Source organism: Xyrauchen texanus, chromosome 27, assembly GCF_025860055.1.
Source record: "Xyrauchen texanus isolate HMW12.3.18 chromosome 27, RBS_HiC_50CHRs, whole genome shotgun sequence".
NCBI classification, from domain to species: Eukaryota; Metazoa; Chordata; class Actinopteri; order Cypriniformes; family Catostomidae; genus Xyrauchen; species Xyrauchen texanus.
The window spans coordinates 18,589,000-18,612,006 of NC_068302.1; the positions used below are offsets into that span (position 1 = coordinate 18,589,000).

A 23,007-nucleotide genomic window follows, 5' to 3' on the forward strand; every position below is an offset into this window, starting at 1 on the left:
TTGGGACTGGAATGATAACAGTCTTTTTCCATAGAGCTGGAATGTTGTGGGAGTCAAGTGATCGCTGAAAGATAGGGCACCATGCTGGAACAAGCTCATCCGCACATGTTTTCAGTAAGCGGGCAGAGATTCCATCTGGACCCTTAGCCTTCCTAGTACACTGATGCCTGAACAGTGACTGTATCTGTAACCAGTCTATCTCATGCCCTATGTTCAAGTCCGTGCTGATGGAGTTTAGGATACTAATGCATTCATTGCTAAAATCCTGAGTTTGAAATCTGAGGTAAAAGTCATTAAGTTCATTAGCTTTCATCTGGTCATCTGTAGTGGTTATATGTACTTTGCTTGCTGCCATAAGCAAAATAAACTTTAAATCCTATAAACTGAAATACCTAGGATGGTCAGGTTGAAGGTCTTGGTACTGCTTCCTGCTTGGTTACTTGCCACACAGCTATAGAGACCTCCATCGCTGGTACCCACATCAGAGAGCAGAAAACGTGTTTCCTGTCCATCCAGCAGCAGATTCCGGTGCAGTGAGAGCGGCTGACCATCTTTCAGCCAAGAGAGGGTGGGAGGAGGCATGCCACGGGCTTCACAGGAGAGTGTCACCGAAGAGCCCTGGACCACAGTCACCTGCTCTGTCGGTTCTGTGCGCTCCACAGCAGGGGGAGCTGATGATGGGGCAAACAGAAATGATCAAAAATTGCAATTTATCACACGCTATTTTTGGGATTATTCTTTTATTATAGTAAATTAATAGTTCATTCAAAAATGGAAATTCTGCCATTATTTACTCAACCTCATGTGTTTAGAAACCCATAGTCTATTTGTTCCGTGGAAAACAAAAGGTGTAATTTAAAGCAGGATATAAAATATATCTTTTCTGTATACTGAAAGCCAATTGTGACTATGAATGTCAAGCAAGATTCTCCAGTTAATTGAGTAAAAATAATAATAATATATATATTCTTTTATTATTATTTTTTATGTTATTGTTATTATTTTTTATTATTATTATTATTAAATTTGGATTTTTTTTAATTAGATTTTTATGGTGTTTTTTTTTTTATGTCCTACTTGAGCTTGACAGCCTCTGGTCCCCAACCACTTTCATGTTATGAAAAAGAGCAGCTCAGACATTCTGCTAAACTTCTTTTGTTTTCCACATTAGAAAATCATACAGGTTTGGAGTGACATGAGTGTGAGAGAATGATGAAATCAACTTTTAAATGAGTTAAATGAGATTGATATGGTTTCTGCTGTACATTGCACTTGGAGGTCAAAGTTGAGTTTGGCTAATCCAGCTCGGCTACGTGCCACACAGGTGTAAATCCCAGAATCAGACAGCTGTACTGGTGAGATCCTGAATGAACACAAACAGGATACCATTAATCTATTAAATCTATAATATCAGACTTTTGTTTGTTCTGTGTGCAACTGACCTGAGAAAAGAATCTGCAGAAAGTAGGCGGAGGCGGGGCGACAGGAGCAAAGGATGGCCATCCCTCAGCCAGCTGATTTGAGGCTGGGGGTTTCCAGTCACTTTGCACTCCAGTGTGACCACACTGTGCTGAGTGGTGTACACCTCACGGGGAACGTTGGTCTCCCCACTGATGGAGGGAGGAACTGTAGGGTCATACATTTTAAAATTTTAACTAGGTGCCAACAGAAGTTATGCAATGTTTTTTTTAAAATTGACAATTGAATCTATCCTTGCTGAAAAGACCAGCATATTGAGCTGAATTTCCATGCTTTTGTTCACCAGCAAGAAATTACCATGGTGGTCTAATTAAAGGAATAGTTCACCCAAAAATGAAAATAATTTCATAATTTACTCACCTTCACGCCATCCCAGATGTGTTTGACTTTCTTTCTTCTGCAGTACACAAATTAAGATTTTTGAAAGATGATCTCAGCTCTGTAGATCCATACAATGCAAGTAAATGGTGACCAGAACTTTGAAACTCCAAAAAACAAATAAAGGCAACATAAAAGTAATTGATGTGACTCCAGTGGTTTAATCCATGTCTTTTTAAGCTCTCTTATCGAATTTGGGTAAGAACAGACCAAAATACAAAATTTTTCACTATACATCTTGCCATTACAGTCTCTAGGCATGATCAGGATTTCAAGTAGAGCGCTTGATGACTCTATAGGAAGTGTAAGTGAGCTTGAAATTTATGATCACCAAGGAGACTGCTAATGTCAAGATTTATAATGGAAAGGGAGATATATTTTGGTCTGTTCTCATCCAAAACCAATTGGATCACTTCAGAAGACATGGATTTAAACATTGTAGTCAAATTGATTACTTTATGCTACCTTTATGTGCTTTTTGGAGCTTCAAAAATTTGGTCACCATTTTCTTGCATTGTATGGACCTACGGAGGTGAGATTTTCTTCTAAAAATCTTAACTTAATGTTCTCCTGAAAGTCATACATATCTGAGATGTAATTATTAAGTCTTATAGGGACAACAGTCTCCAAAACATAACATATGCAAGAAACAACAATATTGGCCTTTTCAACTGTTATCATAGCCATGAAAACATTAAAAAAAAACATGATAATAAAATGAATTTGTATTGTGCTTTATGTAAAAAAAATAAGAAAGCTTAACTTACCCAATACAAACAAGGTATAGATCTTGCTCTCTTGGCCAGCTGAGCTGACAGCCAGACAGGTGTATGTGCCGGAGTCCTCAGGTCTTATATTTAGAATGGTTAGACTACTCCCATCTGGAGAGATACTGTAACACACCCATAAATGTATACACTATCACTTAGTGAAACTGTGAACTAAAAACAAGCTTTTTTCTGTCAAGCACAAAATGAAGAAAATCTTTTAAGAACTGGGAAAAATTATAATTAGTTAAAAATAATATTTTATACATTATATTATTCATGAAAATATGATATTTATATTTTAGTATATTTTTATATATTTGATTTATAATAAAAAACAATAAAGTACGAATTATTCTGTGTGAGAGAGTCTTACTTAATATGCTCTGTGATGCCATTCTCTAGAGTCATTCCATTCTTCAGCCAGCTCACTTTGGGCGTGGGTGTGCCCATCACCCGACATTCAAGAGTGACCTCCTCCCCCACAGGTGAGCTGACCTCTGATGGGTGGCCAGAGTCCAAAATAGTGGGAGATGCTAATGGCACCATACACATTTAGTTATTAGGACTCCACAAACCACACAGTGAGTAAACAGAGATTTAAGAACTGAGTAATTAAGGCAGTTTTACCATGTATAATAAGCAAGTAGTCTTTCTGGGTCTGCCCTTCATTGTTTTTGGCTATGCAGGTATAAGTACCCGCATGAGAGAGCTGTAGAGGGCCTAATTCCAGTCTGTTTCCTTTCACTGACCAGTTCCAATGCAAACTGCCTTCTACACATAAAAAGTACAACAATCAGGGACTCCTAAACACAAAAGACAATATACACACTAGCAACCGGAGGTTCAGGACAGTGTTCAGTGTTTTACTGACCAACAGGAGAGCCATCTTTCAGCCAAGCAATGCTGGGAACAGGTACACCAGAAGCCTCACAGATGAGGGTGATGTGGGAGCCCAGGTTCTGAGTGAGGGTATCATGAAGAGGCCCCTCCATCAAGGGAGGCACTAAAAAGATACAGAATACTCATATAAATCATGTGCAGTTAATGAACTGGTTCCCGTACCCTTTGACCAATGCACTTTCATTACCATTTTTGGACTCTTAAAAATGGATAGTCAGTTGTATAAATGTTGCAGTTATGTGTCTTTAGAGCTAGAAAATCCTCACCATGGACTGTTACTCTAAATGTGCGATCCACTTGGCCTGCAATATTGGACACCTTGCAGGTATACACCCCAGCATCAGCCACCTAAGGGAGAAATCCAAAACTTGGCCAATGCACATAATGAGATACCATGTAAAAACTAAGTAAATTGTAAAGGTGTTTACATTTTTGCTAAGGCAGATCACCAAGAACATCATGAGTTTAAAAGCAAGTACTTTCTTACCTGCACCCCAACTATCTCCAGTTGCTGGCGGTCTATCCTCAAACCATTCCCAGCTGCCAGCTGTAGTCCATTACGATACCATGTGACCTCTGGTTCAGGGATGCCATGGGCCTCACAACGCAGAATAAGTGATGACCCAACCTGAGGTGTCATGACCTCTGACTCTGAGTCAAGACGTGGCACCAGTGTAGGCAGTGCTAGAAGGTGGCAAAAGTCATTATATTTTTTGCATTTGGGAGCTGGTTTTTTCCAAACAAGTCAGTGAATTCAAGTTATATATCTTATCTATATGTATTTTCTCTGGAATTGATCCTCTGACCTATTGAGCTACAGGAACAAAGTGTTACTTTCTAAATTATATAAAAATGTTATTTGCGAAATTTATCTATTTAATCAATTAACAAATAAAAAAAAAATATGACACATTTCAGTTGGAGTTTATTCATATGCAGCTACATTTTTGCTACTCATTTGAGTGGCTTCATAGGTTCATGAAAATGTTAATGATGATGATTAACTTGCTCAGATGAGTGGTGGTGTCTTCAACTAATAGAAACATTTAACAAAAAAGTTATCCATCAATAGACTCTAATTGATAATGAACTAAAATTGTGTTTTATTACAACAATATAAAATAAAACTACCAATCTCAAATCATAAAACTACTCCTAGACTAGACCAGACTAAAACTAATACTAGAATACAATAACAGTTACTTTTAGAATAAAATTATTGTCACCATCAAAGTAATGGCCAAAATATGAGAGCTGCTTAGAGCCCATAGAACACTGACCATAGACAGTAAGGATAATGCTCTTCTGGTCCTGACCAGCTGAGTTCGTGGCTGTACAGACATACTGGCCGGCATCCTGCTGTCCAGCCCTGTGCATCTGCACCATCTGACCACCTTTTGAAGGATGATAGCAAACTTACAACCATACAAAGAGTACAGTGCAAAACTTGTAGGCACTTGTGAAAAATGTTGCATAGTGAGGATGTTTTCAAAAATAATGCCATAAATATTTTTCATTTATCAATTAACATCATACAAAGTCCAGTAAAAAGTCCATTAAAAAAAGCTAAATCAATATTTGGTGTGACCACCTTTGCCTTCAAAAAAGCACCAATTATCCTAAGTACACCTAGACATTGCTTCTGTCTCTTCATGTAATCCCAGACTGACTCGTTGTTCAGTGGGGGGCTCTGTGGGGGTCATGCCATCTGTTGCAGGGCTCCCTGTTCTTCTATTCTATTTCATTTGCAAAAGGAATGAGTGGGAGTCTAAAATGTATATTTCCTATTGACACACTAAAGCTGAAGATATAAATAACCAACTTAATACAAATGTTTTTTTTGTGAAAGATTTCATATGCCTAAAAATTTTGCACAGTACTGTACATACATGTTTCATGAAGCATTATTTAAAAACATTAAGATGAGTTATATTTAAACTGCAAATCACCTGGCAGTAAATGGATACCAGTGGAAAACTCTAGCACTTGTCCATCTTTTGTCCAAATTATGTCAGCAGGGGGATATGCCTGCACATCACAGAGCAGAGAGATCATGTGACCCTCTAGAACACTCACATCCTCCTCCCGTTGACCCATAATCCTTGGTGGAACTAAGATAAATGAAGAAAAAAATATATCTTTATTAATATTTTAAACATAGATTGTAATGATGCAGTACTATGGTCTTTTTAGGTGTTAGTCAAACAGCAAATCAATTGTAAAAATAAAAAATGTAATCATTTATAAAGCAAACATTTTTTCAGTTGCTCTTACCTTGAACAGACAAGCTGTAGAGTCTCTCGACAGCTCCAGCCTTATTCTCAGCAACACACTGATAATTGGCAGTGTCAGACACCTGTACATTCAGGATCTACAGAGAACCACATAGGATATATAAGCTGTTAAACTTTTCATTTTCTCTCTGAGAGGAAAAAAAAAAGAAAAAGGTCCTTTGTATCAATTTCGTAAAATTAATTTAGGTTCCATATAAATCATTTGTGAGTGGAGGACTGTTATTATTAAGGGTCACATTCTTTTCTGACTATAAGTTAAAAAATATTAGGTATACTGATGTTGGCAGTCCACCAGTTTGACCCATCCAGGATGATTTGTCCACTGGTTGTGAACATAATAACCAGCACAATCATAGTGCTCATATGATTTTGTTCTGTATTTCACTGTTCCCCGTCTGTCGCTCACTACGACGTTGTGTCGAAGAAGCGACACTAGGGGTCTCTCTTGAGCACCTTTTGCATCTCTGATCTATGAGAAAAGGCCAATGAGAAATTGTCAGACAGAATTTGCATGTCCCGTCCCGGACATACAGGTATAAAGGGAGGGAAATGCGTCTGTTTCATTCAGAAATTTTCTTCGGAGTCGATCGGTTGTGTATGCAGCAAGCTGCGAGTCACACAATGTTCCTTCAATCTCTGAGTGCGATAGCTGTTGGATCTACGGCGCATATCAGTGGCTTTCTCATTCTTTGCACGGCAGTGCATCTTTGCACCTGGGAGCTTCGACAGCGCAGTTAAAAGAGTTATTTCTCTTAAGAGTTATTTTCTCTAAAAGAGCAAATAAACAGCAGCGTTGAACGTCCTTTTCAGGATGCATCTTTAGAAAGATGCCCTTCCGCCCCTGTGTAGTTCCTGGATGCGGTAGAGTGCTCTCCGCTCCTGACGGCCATGTGTCATGTCTCATGTGTCTGGGCAGCGATCACACCGAAGCAGCGTATGTGGATGGCTCATGTTCTCACTGCAAGAACATGTCCATGGCAACGTTGCGGTCGCGGCTTTCCATCCTCAGAAGGAACGCCCCTCCAGCCACCACTCCAGCCTCCCCACAGCCTTCGCGGATGGATGATTGGTTCCTCGGGTCTGCGCGCCACTCACAGCCGTGCCTCCAAAGCCTACAGCGCCACCGGAGAGGCCACTTCCGCCCTGCATGCCATGGCCCTCCTGCAAGTCCACCAGGCCATGGCTCTTAAAGATCTGCACTTGGGTAGTCCCGACGTGCTGCAGGAACTGTGCTCAGCGACCGACCTCGCCCTCAGGGCCACGAAGGTCACAGCGCGGTCACTCGGGCAGGCGATGGCCACTCTCGTGGTTCAGGAACGACATCTGTGGAACATGGTCGAGATGCGCAAAGTGGACAAGACACGCTTCCTTGACGCACCCGTCTCCCAGTTTGGCCTTATCGGCGACACTGTAGAGGACTTCACCCAGCAGTTCTCAGTGGTGAAAAAGCAGACAGAGGCCAAATCACACATCATGCCCCGCCGCACCTCCAGCGCGGGCCGTGCCCCATCTGCCCGCCGAGGGCGTCTCCCTGTGGCACCTAAGAACACAGCTCTGCCTCAACCCAGGCCCAGCTCTCAGCCCCAGCATCGAGCACGCCGCCTGTCTCACGAACCCCTTCGAGGACCCGGAAGGCTCCCAAGCGTTCCTGAGACGGACGACCCAGGGACCAAGATCTTTGCTCCGGAGCTGGTAAGTAGACCACTCCGTGCCCCCAACGCCGCATTACCTACTCCACCCCGCTGCGAAGCCCCACCGGGTAATCGTCCCCTTAGTGCCCCTAGCACGGAGATTGGACGCATGGTTCTCGCTTCCCAATCCTTCATGCTGGCTGGCCAGGACTATTCGACTCGGTTATGCAATTTAGTTTGCCAGCCCCCCCACCCCCCTTCGGGGGCGTCCGCTTTACCACAGTACACGACGAATATGCAAATCCCTGCGTGTGGAATTCGCTACTCTCTTACTCAAGAATGCGATAGAGCCTGTCCCTCCAACCAAGATGATGAAGGGTTTCTACAGCCCTTACTTCATCGTACCAAAGAAAGGCGGTGGCTTACGATCGATCTTGGACTTGCAAGTTTTCAACCAGGCTTTGCACAAACTCCCGTTCAAAATGCTCATGCAAAGACACATTCTAACTTGCGTCTAGCATCTAGATTGGTTTCGCAGTGGTAGACCTGAAGGACGCATACTTCTACGTCTCAATATTGCCTCGACATCGACCCTCTCTACGGTTCGCGTTCGACGGCCAAGCGTATCAGTACCAGTTACTCCCCTTCGGCATGTCCCTGTCCCCTCGTGTCTTCACGAAGGTTGCAGAGGCAGCCCTTGCACGCTTCAGGAAGCATGCATCCGCATTCTCAACTACCTCGACGACTGGCTCATTCTGGCCCACTCCCGAGAGTTACTATGCGCCCACAGGTACCAGGTGCTCAGGCACCTCAGCCGTTTAGGGCTTCAGGTCAACTGGGAAAAGAGCAAGCTCACCCCAGTTCAGAGCATCTCTTTTATCTGCATGGAGTTAGACTCAGTCTCAATGTTAGCACGCCTCAACAACGAGTGCACGCAGTCAGTGCTGAAATGCCTCACAGTGTTCAGGCAGGGCACGGCGGTCACCATATAACAATTCCAGAGGTTCCTGGGGCATATGGCATCCTCCGCGGGGTTGATGCATATGAGACCGCTTCAGCACTGGCTCCAGTCTCGTGTCCCGAGATGAGCATGGTGCCACAGCACGCAACGTGTGTTCATCACCCCCGCCTGCTGCCAAACGTACTTGCGCAAGTACGCATTTCCCCCCCAGTGAGCCTACTTGCACAGGTGCTGTGCAAGGTCAGGGAGGACGGGGAACAAGTCATTCTAGTGGCTCCCTATTGGCCCACTCGCACTTGGTTCTCGGATCTCGTTCTCCTCACGACAGCCCCTCCCTGGCTAATCCCCCTGAGGAAGGACCTTTCTCAGGGACGGCGCACACTCTGGCATCCGCACACAGACCTCTGGAACCTCCATGTCTGGCCCCTGGACAGGATGTGGGAGATCTAGCTGATTTACCACCTGCTGTCGTAGACACGATCAACCAAGCCAGAGCCCCTTCTACCAGGCAACTTTACGCCCTGAAATGACACTTGTTCGCAAATTGGTGTTCTTCCCAGGCTGAAGACCCACAGAGGTGCGCAGTTAGGTCAGTGCTTTCATTCCTGCAGGAGAGGTTGGAGGGGAGGCTGTCCCCTTCCACCTTGAAGGTGTATGTAGCTGCTATCGCAGCCTACCACAACACAATAGACCGCAAGTCTTTGGGTAAGCACGACATAGTTATCAGGTTCCTAAGAGGCGCCCGGAGGTTAAATCCATCCCGGCCAAGCCTGTTCCCCTCCTGGGATCTCTCAGTGGTCCTCTCGGGCCTTCAGAGAACCCCTTTGAGCCGCTAGAATCAGTCGGACTCAGGGCCCTCTCCTTGAAGATGGCCAATACCTTTGCGAGATTTTATTATCTCAGGATTGAGTCAGTTTCGTCCTGTTTTCTCAGGTCCGAGCCTGTAGAACTCTGTACACTCTGACAAACTGACCAGATGGACCGCTCACACATAGTGCCCTTTCCCTCCGCTGAGGAAATACAGTGCGCCTTTACCCCAGGAGATCCCACAAACTCGGCCATTAACCTGGATGACGCGTCTCCCTTGGGCAGTTCTCACGGACCCTCGGTCGCCGTGTTTGTAGCAACTCCTCCCTCCCAATGAGGTAGGATCTACCACCATGCCATTCTCCACATGTGACCTAAAAGCCCATGTGATGTATTTCACCACTCTTTACCTCCCCCAGTCTGGGCAGGTGTGGTCTCCGCAGGGTCTTTCCCCCCTGAAAGAATAGGAAAACTGGGAAAGATCGCCTTGCCCGAGTGTGTATGATAGCGTTAAGATGGCCCCAGCCGCTTTAACTCTATGCGAGAAACATAGAGAGAGACAAGGCGCAGCTGGCGCGGCCTACACCCATGCTTGGCACATTGCCTTGCCCCCCCACCCCCGTCGGAGGTAAAGAACCAGAAGTCTTTGACGATTTTATGGGGCATTGGGGAAGGGTACGTGCAGCCTGGCACAGCTGGTCGCTTTGGCATGTAAAATACCTGCCCGCTCCTGTGTTAGCAGTACACGTACACGGCTCTGCGCATAGCGTGATTTAAATTGGACCCCTAGTGCCGCTTCTTCGACACAACATCGAAGTGAGCGACAGATGGGGAACATCTAGGTTACAAATGTAACCTCTGTTCCCTGATGGAGGGAACGAGATGTTGTGTCCTCCCGGCCACATCGCTCAAGAGAGACCCCTAGTGTCGCTTCTTCGACACAACGTCTCGTTCCCTCCATCAGGGAATGGAGGTTACATCCGTAACCTAGACGTTAACCCCTCACTTTCAAGCTGTGCAATATGACCTCAATGAGATTAAATGAAGTTGAGTTTATTTCACACATTATTTTATTTTGTAATGTTGCTTTGTTTAAATTTTGTACTATCAATTACCTATCTAAATGTTCTTGAGAACGTTTCTCTTTCACCTCTTTGGTGAAAACTCCCCTGATATAAATCGATCAAATATCAAATATACCAATATAATTCAATGATATATTGTGTGATTAATTTGTGTGAAAAGTGTTTTGCAATGGCCAAATTGTTTTATGTTGCTGGACTCATGGACAGCAAAAAGCATAAGCATCACCTCCAGCAATTTGCCATCCTCCAGTATCTGATGGTGAGGACCACTGTAAAGGGGCAGACCATCCTTAAGCCAAGATACAGATGGGGCAGGGTGTCCTGTGATATCACAGCGCAGTGATACAGTGGAATTGACCACAGAAGAAACATCCTCCATGAACTCATCAGTCTGGCCATCAATCACCGGAGGAACTGCATAAGACACAAATAGTGCTCACACTCCTTTTTACTTTAAACACCAGCAGTATATTTAGATGGCTTATAAATTGCATGGCTCATAAAATCTGACAAATAATTATATTAATTTGAATTAATGCCTTTAATGCCTTCTTAATTGTTATTTTGGCTTTCTTACCAAGCACCTCCAGGTCAAAGTGCATTCTGTCTTCCCCAGCTTCATTCACAGCCTGGCATGTGTATTTCCCTCCATCCTCCAGCTGTACCCGTGGGATCTGCAGGACTTGCCCTCCTTACAAATGAAAAAAATTCAATAAAAATATTATAATGTATATCCTGTGCATACATTTTTGCACTTGCAACAGTTTATATTCCCCATGTTGTGTATGATCCTTTGGCTCTAACTACACTGTCATATTCCCTGTTGTTTTTGGTCTTGTCTTTTAAGTTGTAATTCTTGTTTTGTTTCCTGTTAATTTTTGTAGTTCTTTTGTAGCTTCATTTTATGATTGTTTTCCCTTGATTGTGTTCCTCGTTCCCTGATTGTTTACCCAGGTGTTTCCTGTTTTCCCTTTTGTATTTAAGCCTTTGTTTCCCCTGGTTAGTTTGTCAGTCTTTGCATGTATTGTTGGGTGCTCTGTGCTTGGTTCCCTGTGTTTTTGTTTCCATTATATTCAGAGTTAGTTTGTTTATTCTTTGTTAATAAAAGCTGCGTTTAGTTCCTTATTCCTCGCCTGCCTCGTCACAAACAAAAAGCACTTAAAGAGTTTTTTAAACACGTATCAAAGTATTACCATGTTTTGTTTTTGTACTAGTATAAAATGAAATACATTTATTTGTACATTTGAGTACTGTGACAATCCCAGTGTACATAAATATAGTAGTAATCCTTCAGTACTATGGTATATATATATATATATATATATATATATATAATCAAAATACAATGGTAATACCTTCTGATACAATCCAAGATGCCACCAATGTACATTTTTGTGAAAGTAAGACTCAGCAAGAGTTTTATTCATACTTTATAAAATAAAGTATTAATTAAAATAATAATCTAAACATGTCCTCTCTGGCTCAAATAAAAACAAATATCTTTCATTCCACACTACTGACTTATGGTACTAAACAGAAAGCTTTATCTCCACTCACCAGGTAAGAGCACAACTCCATCTGAGCTGGTGAGTAGTCTGCCCTGTCTGTACCAGCTCAGTCGAGGAGGAGGAATGGCATTGCTCTCACAGGACAAACTGATGGAGTGTCCCAGTACCACCTCTCTTCTTTCAATCATTCCTTCATTGCTGTCAGGGTCCTCTTCATCACTATCTCTCTCTCCCAGTGTAAAACCAGCAGCACCATTTACCACTCGGTGGAAGATTGGAGGAACTGAGGAATGAGATGAAATTCAAGAAAACATAAAAATCTTAATTATTAAATGAATTAATTTCAATGACTATTTCAGTCATTCATGTTTACCACATAAGGCTTTTTTTAAAAAAATATTCTAGCAATTGGTGAGCGACTTCCATTTGTATGCCATGTGCCTTAAATGAATATATTTAAACAATGACATTTATTTTTGTTCAAATATATATAATAAACAGATACTATTGATTGATTACTTAAAAAAGTTGTGAACATAAAGTTTATGGTTTATGGCATGTATGATTTGAACTGACCTTGTATAATGAGGTGAAAGTCTCTTTTATCTTCTCCAGCAGTGTTGGAAACCAAACATGTGTATTGGCCCTCATGAGACAGCATAGCATTCTCGATATGGAGCATGTGGGTTTCCACTCTCAGACCAGTGTGTGTATTCCCATTTAACAACTGTAAAACATGCAAATGTTTTTTTAATATAAGCATTTCATTAATCACTCTAGATAAGCTGATTAGAAGAGCCTGGGAAATTTAAACAGATAGTTTCCTCAAAAATTGTCATTTAAATTTGGTAACACTTAACAATAATGTTCCATTCGTAAACATTAGTTAACAACTTTAGTTAACATGAACTGACAAAAATATATATTTGTTAATGCATTATGAACTAACATTATCTAACAATAAACAATTGCATTTTTATTATCACACATTAAAAAATATGAATAAATGCTGAAAAAAATACATTGTTAATTGTTTGTTCATGATAGCTAATGCATTAACAAATGTTAACTAATAGAATCTTATTGTATAGTGTTACCGAAACATGTTTTCTTCTGCTAAACACAATTTATTTTTTAGATATCTCAGCTCTATTGGTCCATGCAATTCAAGTGAATGGTGACCAGAACTTTGAAAATCCTAAAAGCACATACAGACAGCATAAAAGTAATCCATACTACTCCAGTGGCTAAATCCATGTCTTCACAAGTGATATGATAGGTGTGGGTGAGAAACAGATCAATATTTAAGTCTAAATTTAAATTTACTATAAATCTCCACTTTCACTTCCACATTCTTCTACTTTTGTTTTGGCTGATTTGCATTCTTTGTGCATTTCGCCATCTACTGGGCTGGGAGGAAAATGTATGGTACATGAGAACTTAAATATTGATCCATTTCTCACCCACACATTTATCATGTCGCTCCTGAAGATATGGATTTAACCACTGGAGTATTATGGATAACTTATATGCAGCCATTATATGCTTTTGGACCTTCACAGTTCTGTAAAGGTCCAATCTGGTAATCAGAAGGTCGCTGGTTCGATCCCCACAGCCACCACCATTGTGTCCTTGAGCAAGACACTTAACTCCAGGTTGCTCCGGGGGGATTGTCCCTGTAATAAGGGCTATGTAAGTCGTTTTGGATAAAAGCGTCTGCCAAATGCATAAATGTAAATGTAAATGTAAATGTGTCCACCATTCACTTGCATTGTATGGACTTAAAGAGCAGAGATTTTCTTATATAAATCTTTGTTTGTGTTCAGCAGAAGAAAGTCATACACATCAAGATGGCATGAAGGTGAGTAAATGAGAGAATTTTTCTTTTTGTGTGAAATATCCCTTTAACTGACAAAAAACTGACCTGTCCATCTTTAAACCACTGTGTGAGAGGTTCTGGAAAGCCTTTAGCCAGGCATGACAATGTCAATGTCCCGTTAATTCTTACTTTCTCTTCTTTTCTGCCAAAGTTGAGAGTTGTAGAATCCCCTTCTATCTGTGGAGGAACTGAGCAAATGGTATAGCTTAAAAGAAATCTAACATTTCACAAAAACTAACAATCGAGATTTGCATTTCCAAAAGATACCAATGCTTCCAAGCAGCACATAGTGAATAAAGTTCATGTTCAAGTTCTTTTTTTTATATAGCATATTTAAAAACAGCATCAAGGCTGACCAAAGTGCTGTACAATACAAATTATAAAAACACACAACAATTTAAGACCAGGACATTACATGCTATTAAAAGCCAGTGAAAAGAGATGAGTTTTAAGAGAAGATTTAAAGACAGATAATGAAGGTGACAATCTGATACTGATAGAAAACTATTCCATAAAATAGGACCCACAACCTCATAAAGTGTTATAGTTGTAAGAATAGTGTTATCCAGTAGTTGTAAGTAAATTAGGTTTTAGGCTTTGGTTCAGCATAAATAAAATGTTGCATCAGAGCCACTTTGCAGATGTCATGACACTTAGAATGCTTCGTTTCAGGCTACCAAGCACAAGAATTGTGTTATCTGTACATTAAATTATTTGAGCTGAATTAATTTTAGATGTTTAATACCCAAATATTTTAGGAATATTACTACAGTGCTTTCTTTCAAGTCCTGTAGTACATTCAGCTTTTATCCCAGAGTCGCTTACCTAGAATTCTTAGCGTGTTGTGCCTGTATGCTGTTCCAGCCGGGTTGGTTGCTCGGCAGGTGTAGGTACCTGCATCTTCCCCATGTGCCGCAGACACACGCAAAGCCTGTCCACCTTGTGTGTATGTGAGCTGTGGACTGGACACAATGGGCTGGTTGTCCTTTAGCCAGGTGATTGTGGGAAGTGGGATCCCCTCTACATCACAGTACAGAACAACAGGGAACCCAAGAACCACAGTCACCTCAGATGTCCCACTGGAATCACGAATGATGGGGGCAGCTGTGCAAAGACAGAGAGCAGGATGAAAACATGGACAAAGAAAATTTAGGTGATAGATAAAGCAGATTAGAAGTAAGTTTTTGTATATATATTATGGCTAATGACCGTTCTAGTCAAAGTGGCTGTTTTGAGAACAGTTTACCTTGCACAATGAGCCTAAATTGGCGTGTCTGAGTGCCAGCATTGTTACTGGCCACACACCGATACAGGCCCTGATCCCTCAACATGACGGACTTCACTCTCAACACCTGCCCCTTCTCTAAAAACTCCACATGAGGATCTCCGTTATGAGATAAAGCCCTAAGAGAGGAGAGGGAATGAAGGGCACGCATATGCAGAAAAGATGAATCATTTGCTTGTGTGTGTCATTTACTCACTTTCCATCATGACTCCATTCTACTTCAGGCACTGGACGGCCGCTAACTCTACACTGCATATCCACTTCCTGTCCTGCCATGACAGTCAGTTCTTGCACTCCTGAGGAGCCTGAAATCACTGGTGGAGCTACACAAAAATACATACCAGAAAACTGAAATAAATACTTGAGAAAGAAACCTTAGGATAGATTAAGGTCCGTTCACACAGAATATGTTCTTGGGTTCAAAAACAGCTATACACGGCACAGTGGAATGGAACAGAATACAGAGGTCTCATTTTGAACTATTTTTAAAGGGCACCTATTATGCCCCTTTTCACAAGATCTAATTTAAACCTTTGGTGTCCCTAGAATGTGTCTGTGTAGTTTCAGCTCAAAATACCCTACAGATAATTTCATATACCATGTTGAAAATGGCAATTTTTTTGGTGGGAATGTAAACAATCCGTTTTTGTGTGTGTGTCTTTCAATGCAAATGAGCTGGTGTTCCCTGCCCCATGTACAGAATAAGGCGGAGTTTTGACATCTGTGCTTCAGATAACTTGACATCATAAACAAAATGACTGACAAAGTGATGTCACTTTGTACAAAACCTGCAAACGGCTTGTTCTGAGACACAAATTATGATTAATGGGGATTTAAAAAAAAAGACTGGGTGGATTTTTATCATGATAGGGTGGTTGTGTACACACACTGCCAACACACATTTATGTTCAAACACCATGTAAAAGTGAATTTTGCATAATAGGTCCAATTTAGCATGGCACAGCATCATTAAAATGGTATAAGATGTTGAAAAGCAGTGAGATGCATCGCAAAGGTCAAAGACATCCAGCTAGGAGACATCTAGCACATGGACAACAATTGAAAAATAGTGCCGCGGAACACAAGAACATGTCTGTGTGAATGACTCCAAAAGCTAATATTTTCATTTCCCACAAAAAAAAAGCACCATGTTTTAACCAATGATTTTTGGACATGGTAGTACCATAGTGTTCTTTGAGTACCATGTAAATATCATGTAATTTTTCAGTACCATGGTATCCCAATTTGATGTGGTGGTAACATAGTACCACCACAGTACGTTTAATACACTTTGGTCTGTATACCCAAAGGCTACTTTAAATGACAAAGCTTGTCAGCTTATATTTCACCTTGCACTTCAATAGTATACTCCCTAATGGCTTCCCCTGCAGAGTTCTGAGCAGTGCAGGAAAAATGGCCAGCGTGATGATTCTGAACACGGTAAATCTTTAAAAGCCTCTTTCCATTTTGTAGATAAACCCCTGGGGTCTCCACTACCTAGAAGCAAAGAAGGATAATTGATTTACAGGAGTACTTGCCAACACTTGTGGTAAATTTCATGGCCACTAGGGAGCACTATGTTACCAATACTATGGAGGAGTTGCATTCAGGTCTAAAATGTAAGCCTATTGTTCATTTGTATAAAAATATAATAATAACCCTAAATAAACCTTTGATACATAAACATGTTTGACAGCTTTTCATATAGGTCATTTTTAGATGTTGTTGAATACATTCTTAAAAGCTACGTGACCACAATATCAAAATGCTTAGTAGAAAAACTTGAGGCAACATACAGGTCTGTTGTCTTTAGACCAGGTAATGGTAGGGGTTGGGGTGCCGAAAGCATCACATCCCAGTGTGAGGGGCTGTTTCAGGGTAACAGTCAGATTCAAAGGCTGCCCATCATCCTGGATTTCTGGTGGAACTAAATTTGTGAAGACACAGAAATCATTCAGCATAATTCATTATGCTTTCCAGGTTTATTATGTTGGGTTCTGATTGTAAATCAGAGGTTTCCTTAATTAAAGGCATGCAAACAAGCAATGAATGGTCTTCAAATAAATTAAATGTCTGCCTTAAAAATATTGTTCTAGATCAACGTTTCCCAACCTGTACCCCAACAGTCTCATGAATAAGGCTCAAGTACCCCTTCATTGACACCAAACCAGAAATGTGTTCCTATTAACTTGTGGCGTAACTTGGATCTTACAGGTTCCAGGCCCATTCCTTGGGGAGCCTGTGTTGTTCATAGTCATCAAGTCAGGCCCACGGACATTTTCATGGTTCCTTTTGGACAACTGTTGTGGGCCCCCTCTCACCCCGGGCCCTAGGGCAGCTGCCCTCACTGAAGCTACGCCTCTGCTTATTAACTCTCTGTGGCAGGCCGGAGGGCGGGGGCTGGGTCGTGATCCTACACACCCGGTCCCGTATTAGGCTAATTATGCATCCATGAGGGTTAAAGGTCGACTGCAGAGGATCGTAAGGGAGAGAGAGATCGTTTACGGATATATCCGTCATGTGTGTTTATGTTGTCTTTTAAGTTTATCATTAAACTATTATTTATATCGTAAAGCCGGTTCTCGCCTCGTCCTTTCCATTGAACCGTTACACTGGTGCCGAAGCCCGGGAAGGAGGAGGGATACGCCGTAGTAGAGTTCTCGCCACTACCGTCCACCCCAATGGAGCAGCCGCGGCCATCTGCCGGGGGACGAGGAGCCCAGCCGTCTGAAAGAGGACGATGGCCACCAACCGCAAGGGGAGAAGGGGCTCCTAACTGACCACCTGGAGCAGTCAGGGCCGCTGCCAGGGGAGTATGAGTCGCCTACCGGCCCCTGAAATGCGCCGGGGTTTAAGACCGCCGACCGCGAGCGGGGAGGGGCTCACTGGCGATCGCCTGGAGCTGGAGAACCGCTGCCAGGGGCGAGGGAGACCCCTTCTGTTCCCCGAGAACGCTGCGGGGTGTTCCGGACTGCCTCCGATCCGCCCGGAGAGGCGCGGCTGTCGTCCGATAGAGGGTGGAGGAGTGGCCGAGGAACAAGTTGCGACGTATCGGAGAACCGGCTTTACGATATAAATAATAGTTTAATGATAAACTTAAAAGACAACATAAACACACACATGACAGACATGTCCGTAAATCTCTTAATCTCTCCCTCCCGCACGATCCTCTGAAGTCGACCTTTAACCTTCACGGAGGCATAATTAGCCTAATACGGGACCGGGTGTGTAGGATCACGACCCGGCCCCCGCCCTCCGCCCTGCCACACTCTCGTAATAGTTGAAAACATTTAGCATTTTTATTAAATACTGTAAAAGTCAATTAAAAAAAAAAACATTGATACTGTGAGTAAAAGACAGACTCACCAGTATGCAAATATGATATTATATATATACAGCCCATATATGTTAAAAGTGTTGCAACTAAAAACAAAGCAAGTTCTCGTCCAATGGATGTCAAGTTTTTCACTGAAAAATTACTTATATTTCCTGTTGTTTCTCACCAAAACGTATGCCTTCAGAACACTAATAAATATGATGCGCAAGCCAAATGGACTACCTTTTAAGTGATAAAGAGAAATCAGTTTAACCATATCCAGGTTTCTCCTGAAGAACACGGCTTAGTGTGGCACTGGCCATGTAAACACATAAGCAACATTCTAACATGTCTTTGAGGAGTGTGCATTTGCGTGAACAGACCGGATAACAAATGGCAGTTTTACTATGGATCCCAACAACAAGTCAACAAAACATTTCTGGGAGTACAGTGTGAAAAGCACATCCCTCCTGGTACAGTGGGGGATTCCCAAAGAGGGAAGAGGGAAGCCTCCCTGTTGAAGTGAATTTACACTGTTGATGGAAAGTTAAGAAAGCAAACACTGCAACAACTCTGGAATATCTGGATGTGATTCCACACACCCGGCCCCTAATCAGGCTAATCAAGCCTCAGTGTGTTATTAAGGCCGACTGGAGACTGCAGTAGGACAGAGATATACGGACAGCTGTATGACACCTTTGTGTGTTTGTCTTTTTGTTTAAGCTTTATATTAAATTATTATTTATATTGTCAAGCCAGTTCTCGCCTCCTCCTTTTCCATTAAATCCCTTTACACTGGAAATAAAGCGAAGCAACAGAAAATAAAATAGTGAAGTCTTCCTCGGATACCATGTTTGTTATTTACACAACTGTCCCTGGGAAATTATATTATTGTGGAAAAAGCTGCTTACTGACAGAGTCACATGTGTAAGGGATTAAGTAGTACACCGCTTAAACAGAGCATGTAAACGGTAATGCTGCTTTCTCGCGATAAGCCGTTTTCTAGTGTCCATGTAAATGTAATCAATGTGTTGATTAGATGGACCGAGATATTCATTAAAACATCTCCTTTTGTATTCCACATAAGAAAGAGAGTTCAGTCATGACAACTTTTCAAATCTCTTGCAGAGCGCTGCAGAGAAATCAGCTTATCTTCAAAATTGAGCCATTTAAATGTTAGACAAAGAGTTGATTGGTGACCAATTAGCTTACAACATGTGAGCCGACTGGCTTAACATGTCACATGTGAGCGAGCCAACTGGCTAACAATAACAAGTAAAAGAACCTATCAGCTTGCGCCACAGAGTTGCATAGCTGAACTTTGGTAAATTATATGGGTTTGGATGGAATGACATGAGGGTCAGTAAATAAGACAGAATTTGTGGGTGATCTATTCCTTTAAGAAATAAAACAGATTTATTTGTATTTATAAATTCTCTGTTTAACAACGCAAACGCAAAGTACCAAATAACCCGGGTTGGGAAATACTGCTCTAGACACGTTTGATTTGACATGAATTTAAACTTTATCAGAATGCTTTATTATTCTAAAGTTTTTAGCCACTTAGAAATTATACAAATGTCTCACCATTGACCTTTAGCCTGGTCTTCCTTTCCACTGAGCCTGCTTCATTGGTGGCCACACACTTAAAGTCTCCACTGTGACTGGCTGAAGCTGTGCCAATCACTAGAGAGCCATCCTCAGTTGCAGACACCCCATGCTCTGATCGCTCCATATGGATCTCCAGGCCATTTTTGAACCATCGCACCCAAGGTGGAGGAGATCCTTGTCAGGAGACGAAAATAGAACAAGAAAGAAAGAGAGAGCAAAAGAATGTGTGAAAGAGCAAACATCAATCAGACCTGACACAATCAGAATTCCCAGTTTACACTGAATACAAAGCTCGGCAGGGATTTAAGAGCAGACCAGACATCTATCCATCCGACAGCGAGACAACAAAGAGGATGCCAGCAAAAGTCTCATCTCAGAAATGGATCAACCAGTGTAAATTAAACAATACTTCAAGGTGAAACACACTGAATAAAAATGCTGATCCACTGCAGAAACAGAGTTCTAGATTTATAGTGCAGAGACAAAGCTGAGAGTCTAGAGACTTCAGAGTAGCAATAAGGGGACTTTTCAAACAGGGGACTTTTCCTATCTGCCACCTGCTGACCTCTTTAGCAGATGTCTTATGAACTTTACTAGGTCAGGTTAGCTTTAAATGATGGGGGCGGGGGGCAACCTTTTACATGTTTTACAACTCTCAAACCTCCTCAAAGGGACGGATGTTGAGAAGTGTTTATTTGTCTTCGGTTTCACCAAAAGCACTGTGGATGAAACTACTCTCCAATCTGAATAAAGGAGGAAGGGGTATAACACAGAAAAAAGACACAAACAATGCTTAAAGTGATAGTTTACACAAAAATTTAAATTCTGTCATCATTTAATCACCCTCATGTTGTATAAAACAGGAGCGATGATAGCCTGAGTCACCATTCACATTAATTGTCTAGAAACAGGGAGATAAATGTGAAATGAAGGTAAATGGTGACTGTGACTAACATTCTGGCTAACACCTCCTTCTGTGTTCCACAAGTCGCAAGGTTTTTGGAACAACACAGGGCTTGTAAATGTTGGCAGAATTTCCATATTGTCTTTAAATATGTAACAGTAGATTCTCCTCCCTGCCCAGTAGGTGGTGATATGCACAAAGAATGCGAATAGTCCAAAAAAAAAAAAAAAAAAAAGAATGTTGAAGTGAAAGTGGTTATTTATAATAACAAAGGACTTAAATATTGTTTCTCACTCACACCTAACATATAGCTTCTGAAGATATGCACTTAACCACTGGAGTCTTATGGATTACTTTTATGCAGCATTTATATGTTTTTTTGAGCTTCAAAGTTCTGGCCACTTGCATTGTAAGAATCACAGAGCTGAGATATTCTTCTAACAAAATTCTCGTTGTTTGTGTTCTGCAGAAGAAAGAAAGTCATAGATATCTGGGATGGCATGAGGGTGAGTGATGAGAGAATTTTCATTATTGGGTAAACTGTATCTTTAAGTAGGCTTTTTATCTGCTAATTTAAAATCACATGATAGTGAGAATTAGAGAGAAGAGAACTCTTAGCACAGATGTTTACAGTCATAATGTTTGGATGTATTGCTTTTGTGACCTAAAGAACGATGTGCACAGCTGCCAATGTTGACATAAGAGGATTTATATTAGGAGTAGTTTATTTGACAGAAATCAACTGATCCTACTAACAATCCTTCATATGATGCATAAAGCACAGGAATTCACTGTTTATAAGCATTATAACTTTCTTGAGTGGGGCCAATGTAAGTGAGGGTTATTAAAATGGATTGCTTTTAAGAAGAGTGTTTCTCAATTCTGCTCCTGGGGGCCTCCCTAACACTGCACATTTTGGATGTCTCCTGATTTAACAAATCAGTTCATTACTAGAGTGGTACATAAACCGGATTGAATGTGTCAGATGAAGTGTCTTAAATGTGAAGTGCTGGGATGTCTCAAGAAGTAGGACTAAAGCTGCGTTCACACTGCCAGAGACACGCAGCGACAAAACAACCTCATCTCATTCATTTTCAATGAGAGCTGGCGACTTCCGGCAACACAAGTGACGGCGACCGTTGGAGACCGGATGTTAAGTTGAGAAATGTTTAACTTTATGCAAATGAAGAGCAACTTTTGGGAGTGACAGCCAATATGAGAGATGATGGTAGAGCTCACGTGATCCTAATATTTTAATAATAATATTAATTGTAAAGAAACAGTGCTGTTTATACTCTCCATACACACCACTAGCGACCTAACCGCCAGCCACTGGCGACATGCAGTGACAAAGTAACTGGCAGTGTGAATGCAGCTAAAGGAACACTGGTATAGGAGGAGCAGTAGCTGTGTGTTGCATACAGATGCTTAAAGTTAAAAGTGTGTCCTTTGTGTGCCACTAACGACCCCAAATGCAATAGCAAAAATAACTAGATTTTTACATTTTATGAAGAAAAGTGAGTGGTTGCAAGGCAATTGAAATGTGGTTGCTAGGATGCTTAGTGGCCCAAGTAAAAAAAAAGTCTATTCCCAAGTCTTTGTGATATTTTGGTCTGTAGATATGACTCGGGTCCCTCATTAAATGTACATCTATGAAATTTCTTCACCTGTTTTTTACGTCGATGTTGTTGCTTTTTGTCTGCTAGGCAAAGATGTCACTGTTTAGAACAAACCTTCTACCATCAGTTCACAGGTAGTTCCACCACAAACTCACGCCACTGGTTGAGCCAGAAGTTGACACGTCAGATAGCTCAAACAAAGTGCAATGTTTTCAAAAGTGCCACAGAGCCACAGTGTTTAAACTCGCCACCACAATGCTAGGGTTTGTGGGAGGCTGCTACAGTGTTCTTATTAGTTTTAAGCTTATTGCTGTGCAGTTGCTATAATGTTCTGGGTGGTTGCTAGGTGGTTGCTTAATGGCTCAAATTGAAATAGTCCATTCCAAGTCCCTATGATATTGTGGTCTCTAGATACTCCTCAGGTTCCTTCTTCAATGTAATCCTATAATAATTTTTTTCTTCTTATTTTACAGACAAGCACTTTCTCTTAAGCCTAATCATTAATATCACCTCCACCAAAACAAAACATAAAATGTATTTGCACTTACAGTCGAAGTCAGAAGTTTGCATGCACTTAGGT

General features: G+C 41.5%; 1 protein-coding gene across 1 annotated transcript in view; it reads right to left on the reverse strand.

Annotated features, from left to right (window-relative positions):
• hmcn2 (hemicentin 2) overlaps positions 1–23,007 on the reverse strand; it is a 99,250-nt gene that overhangs the window by 26,908 nt on the left and 49,335 nt on the right. The window contains exons 26-48 of the mRNA XM_052094072.1: positions 19,881–20,078; positions 16,774–16,904; positions 16,327–16,474; positions 15,174–15,300; positions 14,939–15,096; positions 14,518–14,796; positions 13,738–13,880; positions 12,390–12,540; positions 11,863–12,096; positions 10,883–10,996; positions 10,532–10,719; positions 5,802–5,898; positions 5,477–5,638; positions 4,808–4,921; positions 4,015–4,211; positions 3,794–3,875; positions 3,499–3,630; positions 3,255–3,398; positions 3,001–3,160; positions 2,625–2,749; positions 1,443–1,626; positions 1,266–1,363; positions 393–671 (exon numbers count right to left, since the gene is read on the reverse strand). Coding sequence (XP_051950032.1) covers positions 393–671; positions 1,266–1,363; positions 1,443–1,626; positions 2,625–2,749; positions 3,001–3,160; positions 3,255–3,398; positions 3,499–3,630; positions 3,794–3,875; positions 4,015–4,211; positions 4,808–4,921; positions 5,477–5,638; positions 5,802–5,898; positions 10,532–10,719; positions 10,883–10,996; positions 11,863–12,096; positions 12,390–12,540; positions 13,738–13,880; positions 14,518–14,796; positions 14,939–15,096; positions 15,174–15,300; positions 16,327–16,474; positions 16,774–16,904; positions 19,881–20,078 — 3,645 coding nt within the window. The remainder of the gene's footprint in view (positions 1–392; positions 672–1,265; positions 1,364–1,442; positions 1,627–2,624; positions 2,750–3,000; positions 3,161–3,254; positions 3,399–3,498; positions 3,631–3,793; positions 3,876–4,014; positions 4,212–4,807; positions 4,922–5,476; positions 5,639–5,801; positions 5,899–10,531; positions 10,720–10,882; positions 10,997–11,862; positions 12,097–12,389; positions 12,541–13,737; positions 13,881–14,517; positions 14,797–14,938; positions 15,097–15,173; positions 15,301–16,326; positions 16,475–16,773; positions 16,905–19,880; positions 20,079–23,007) is intronic.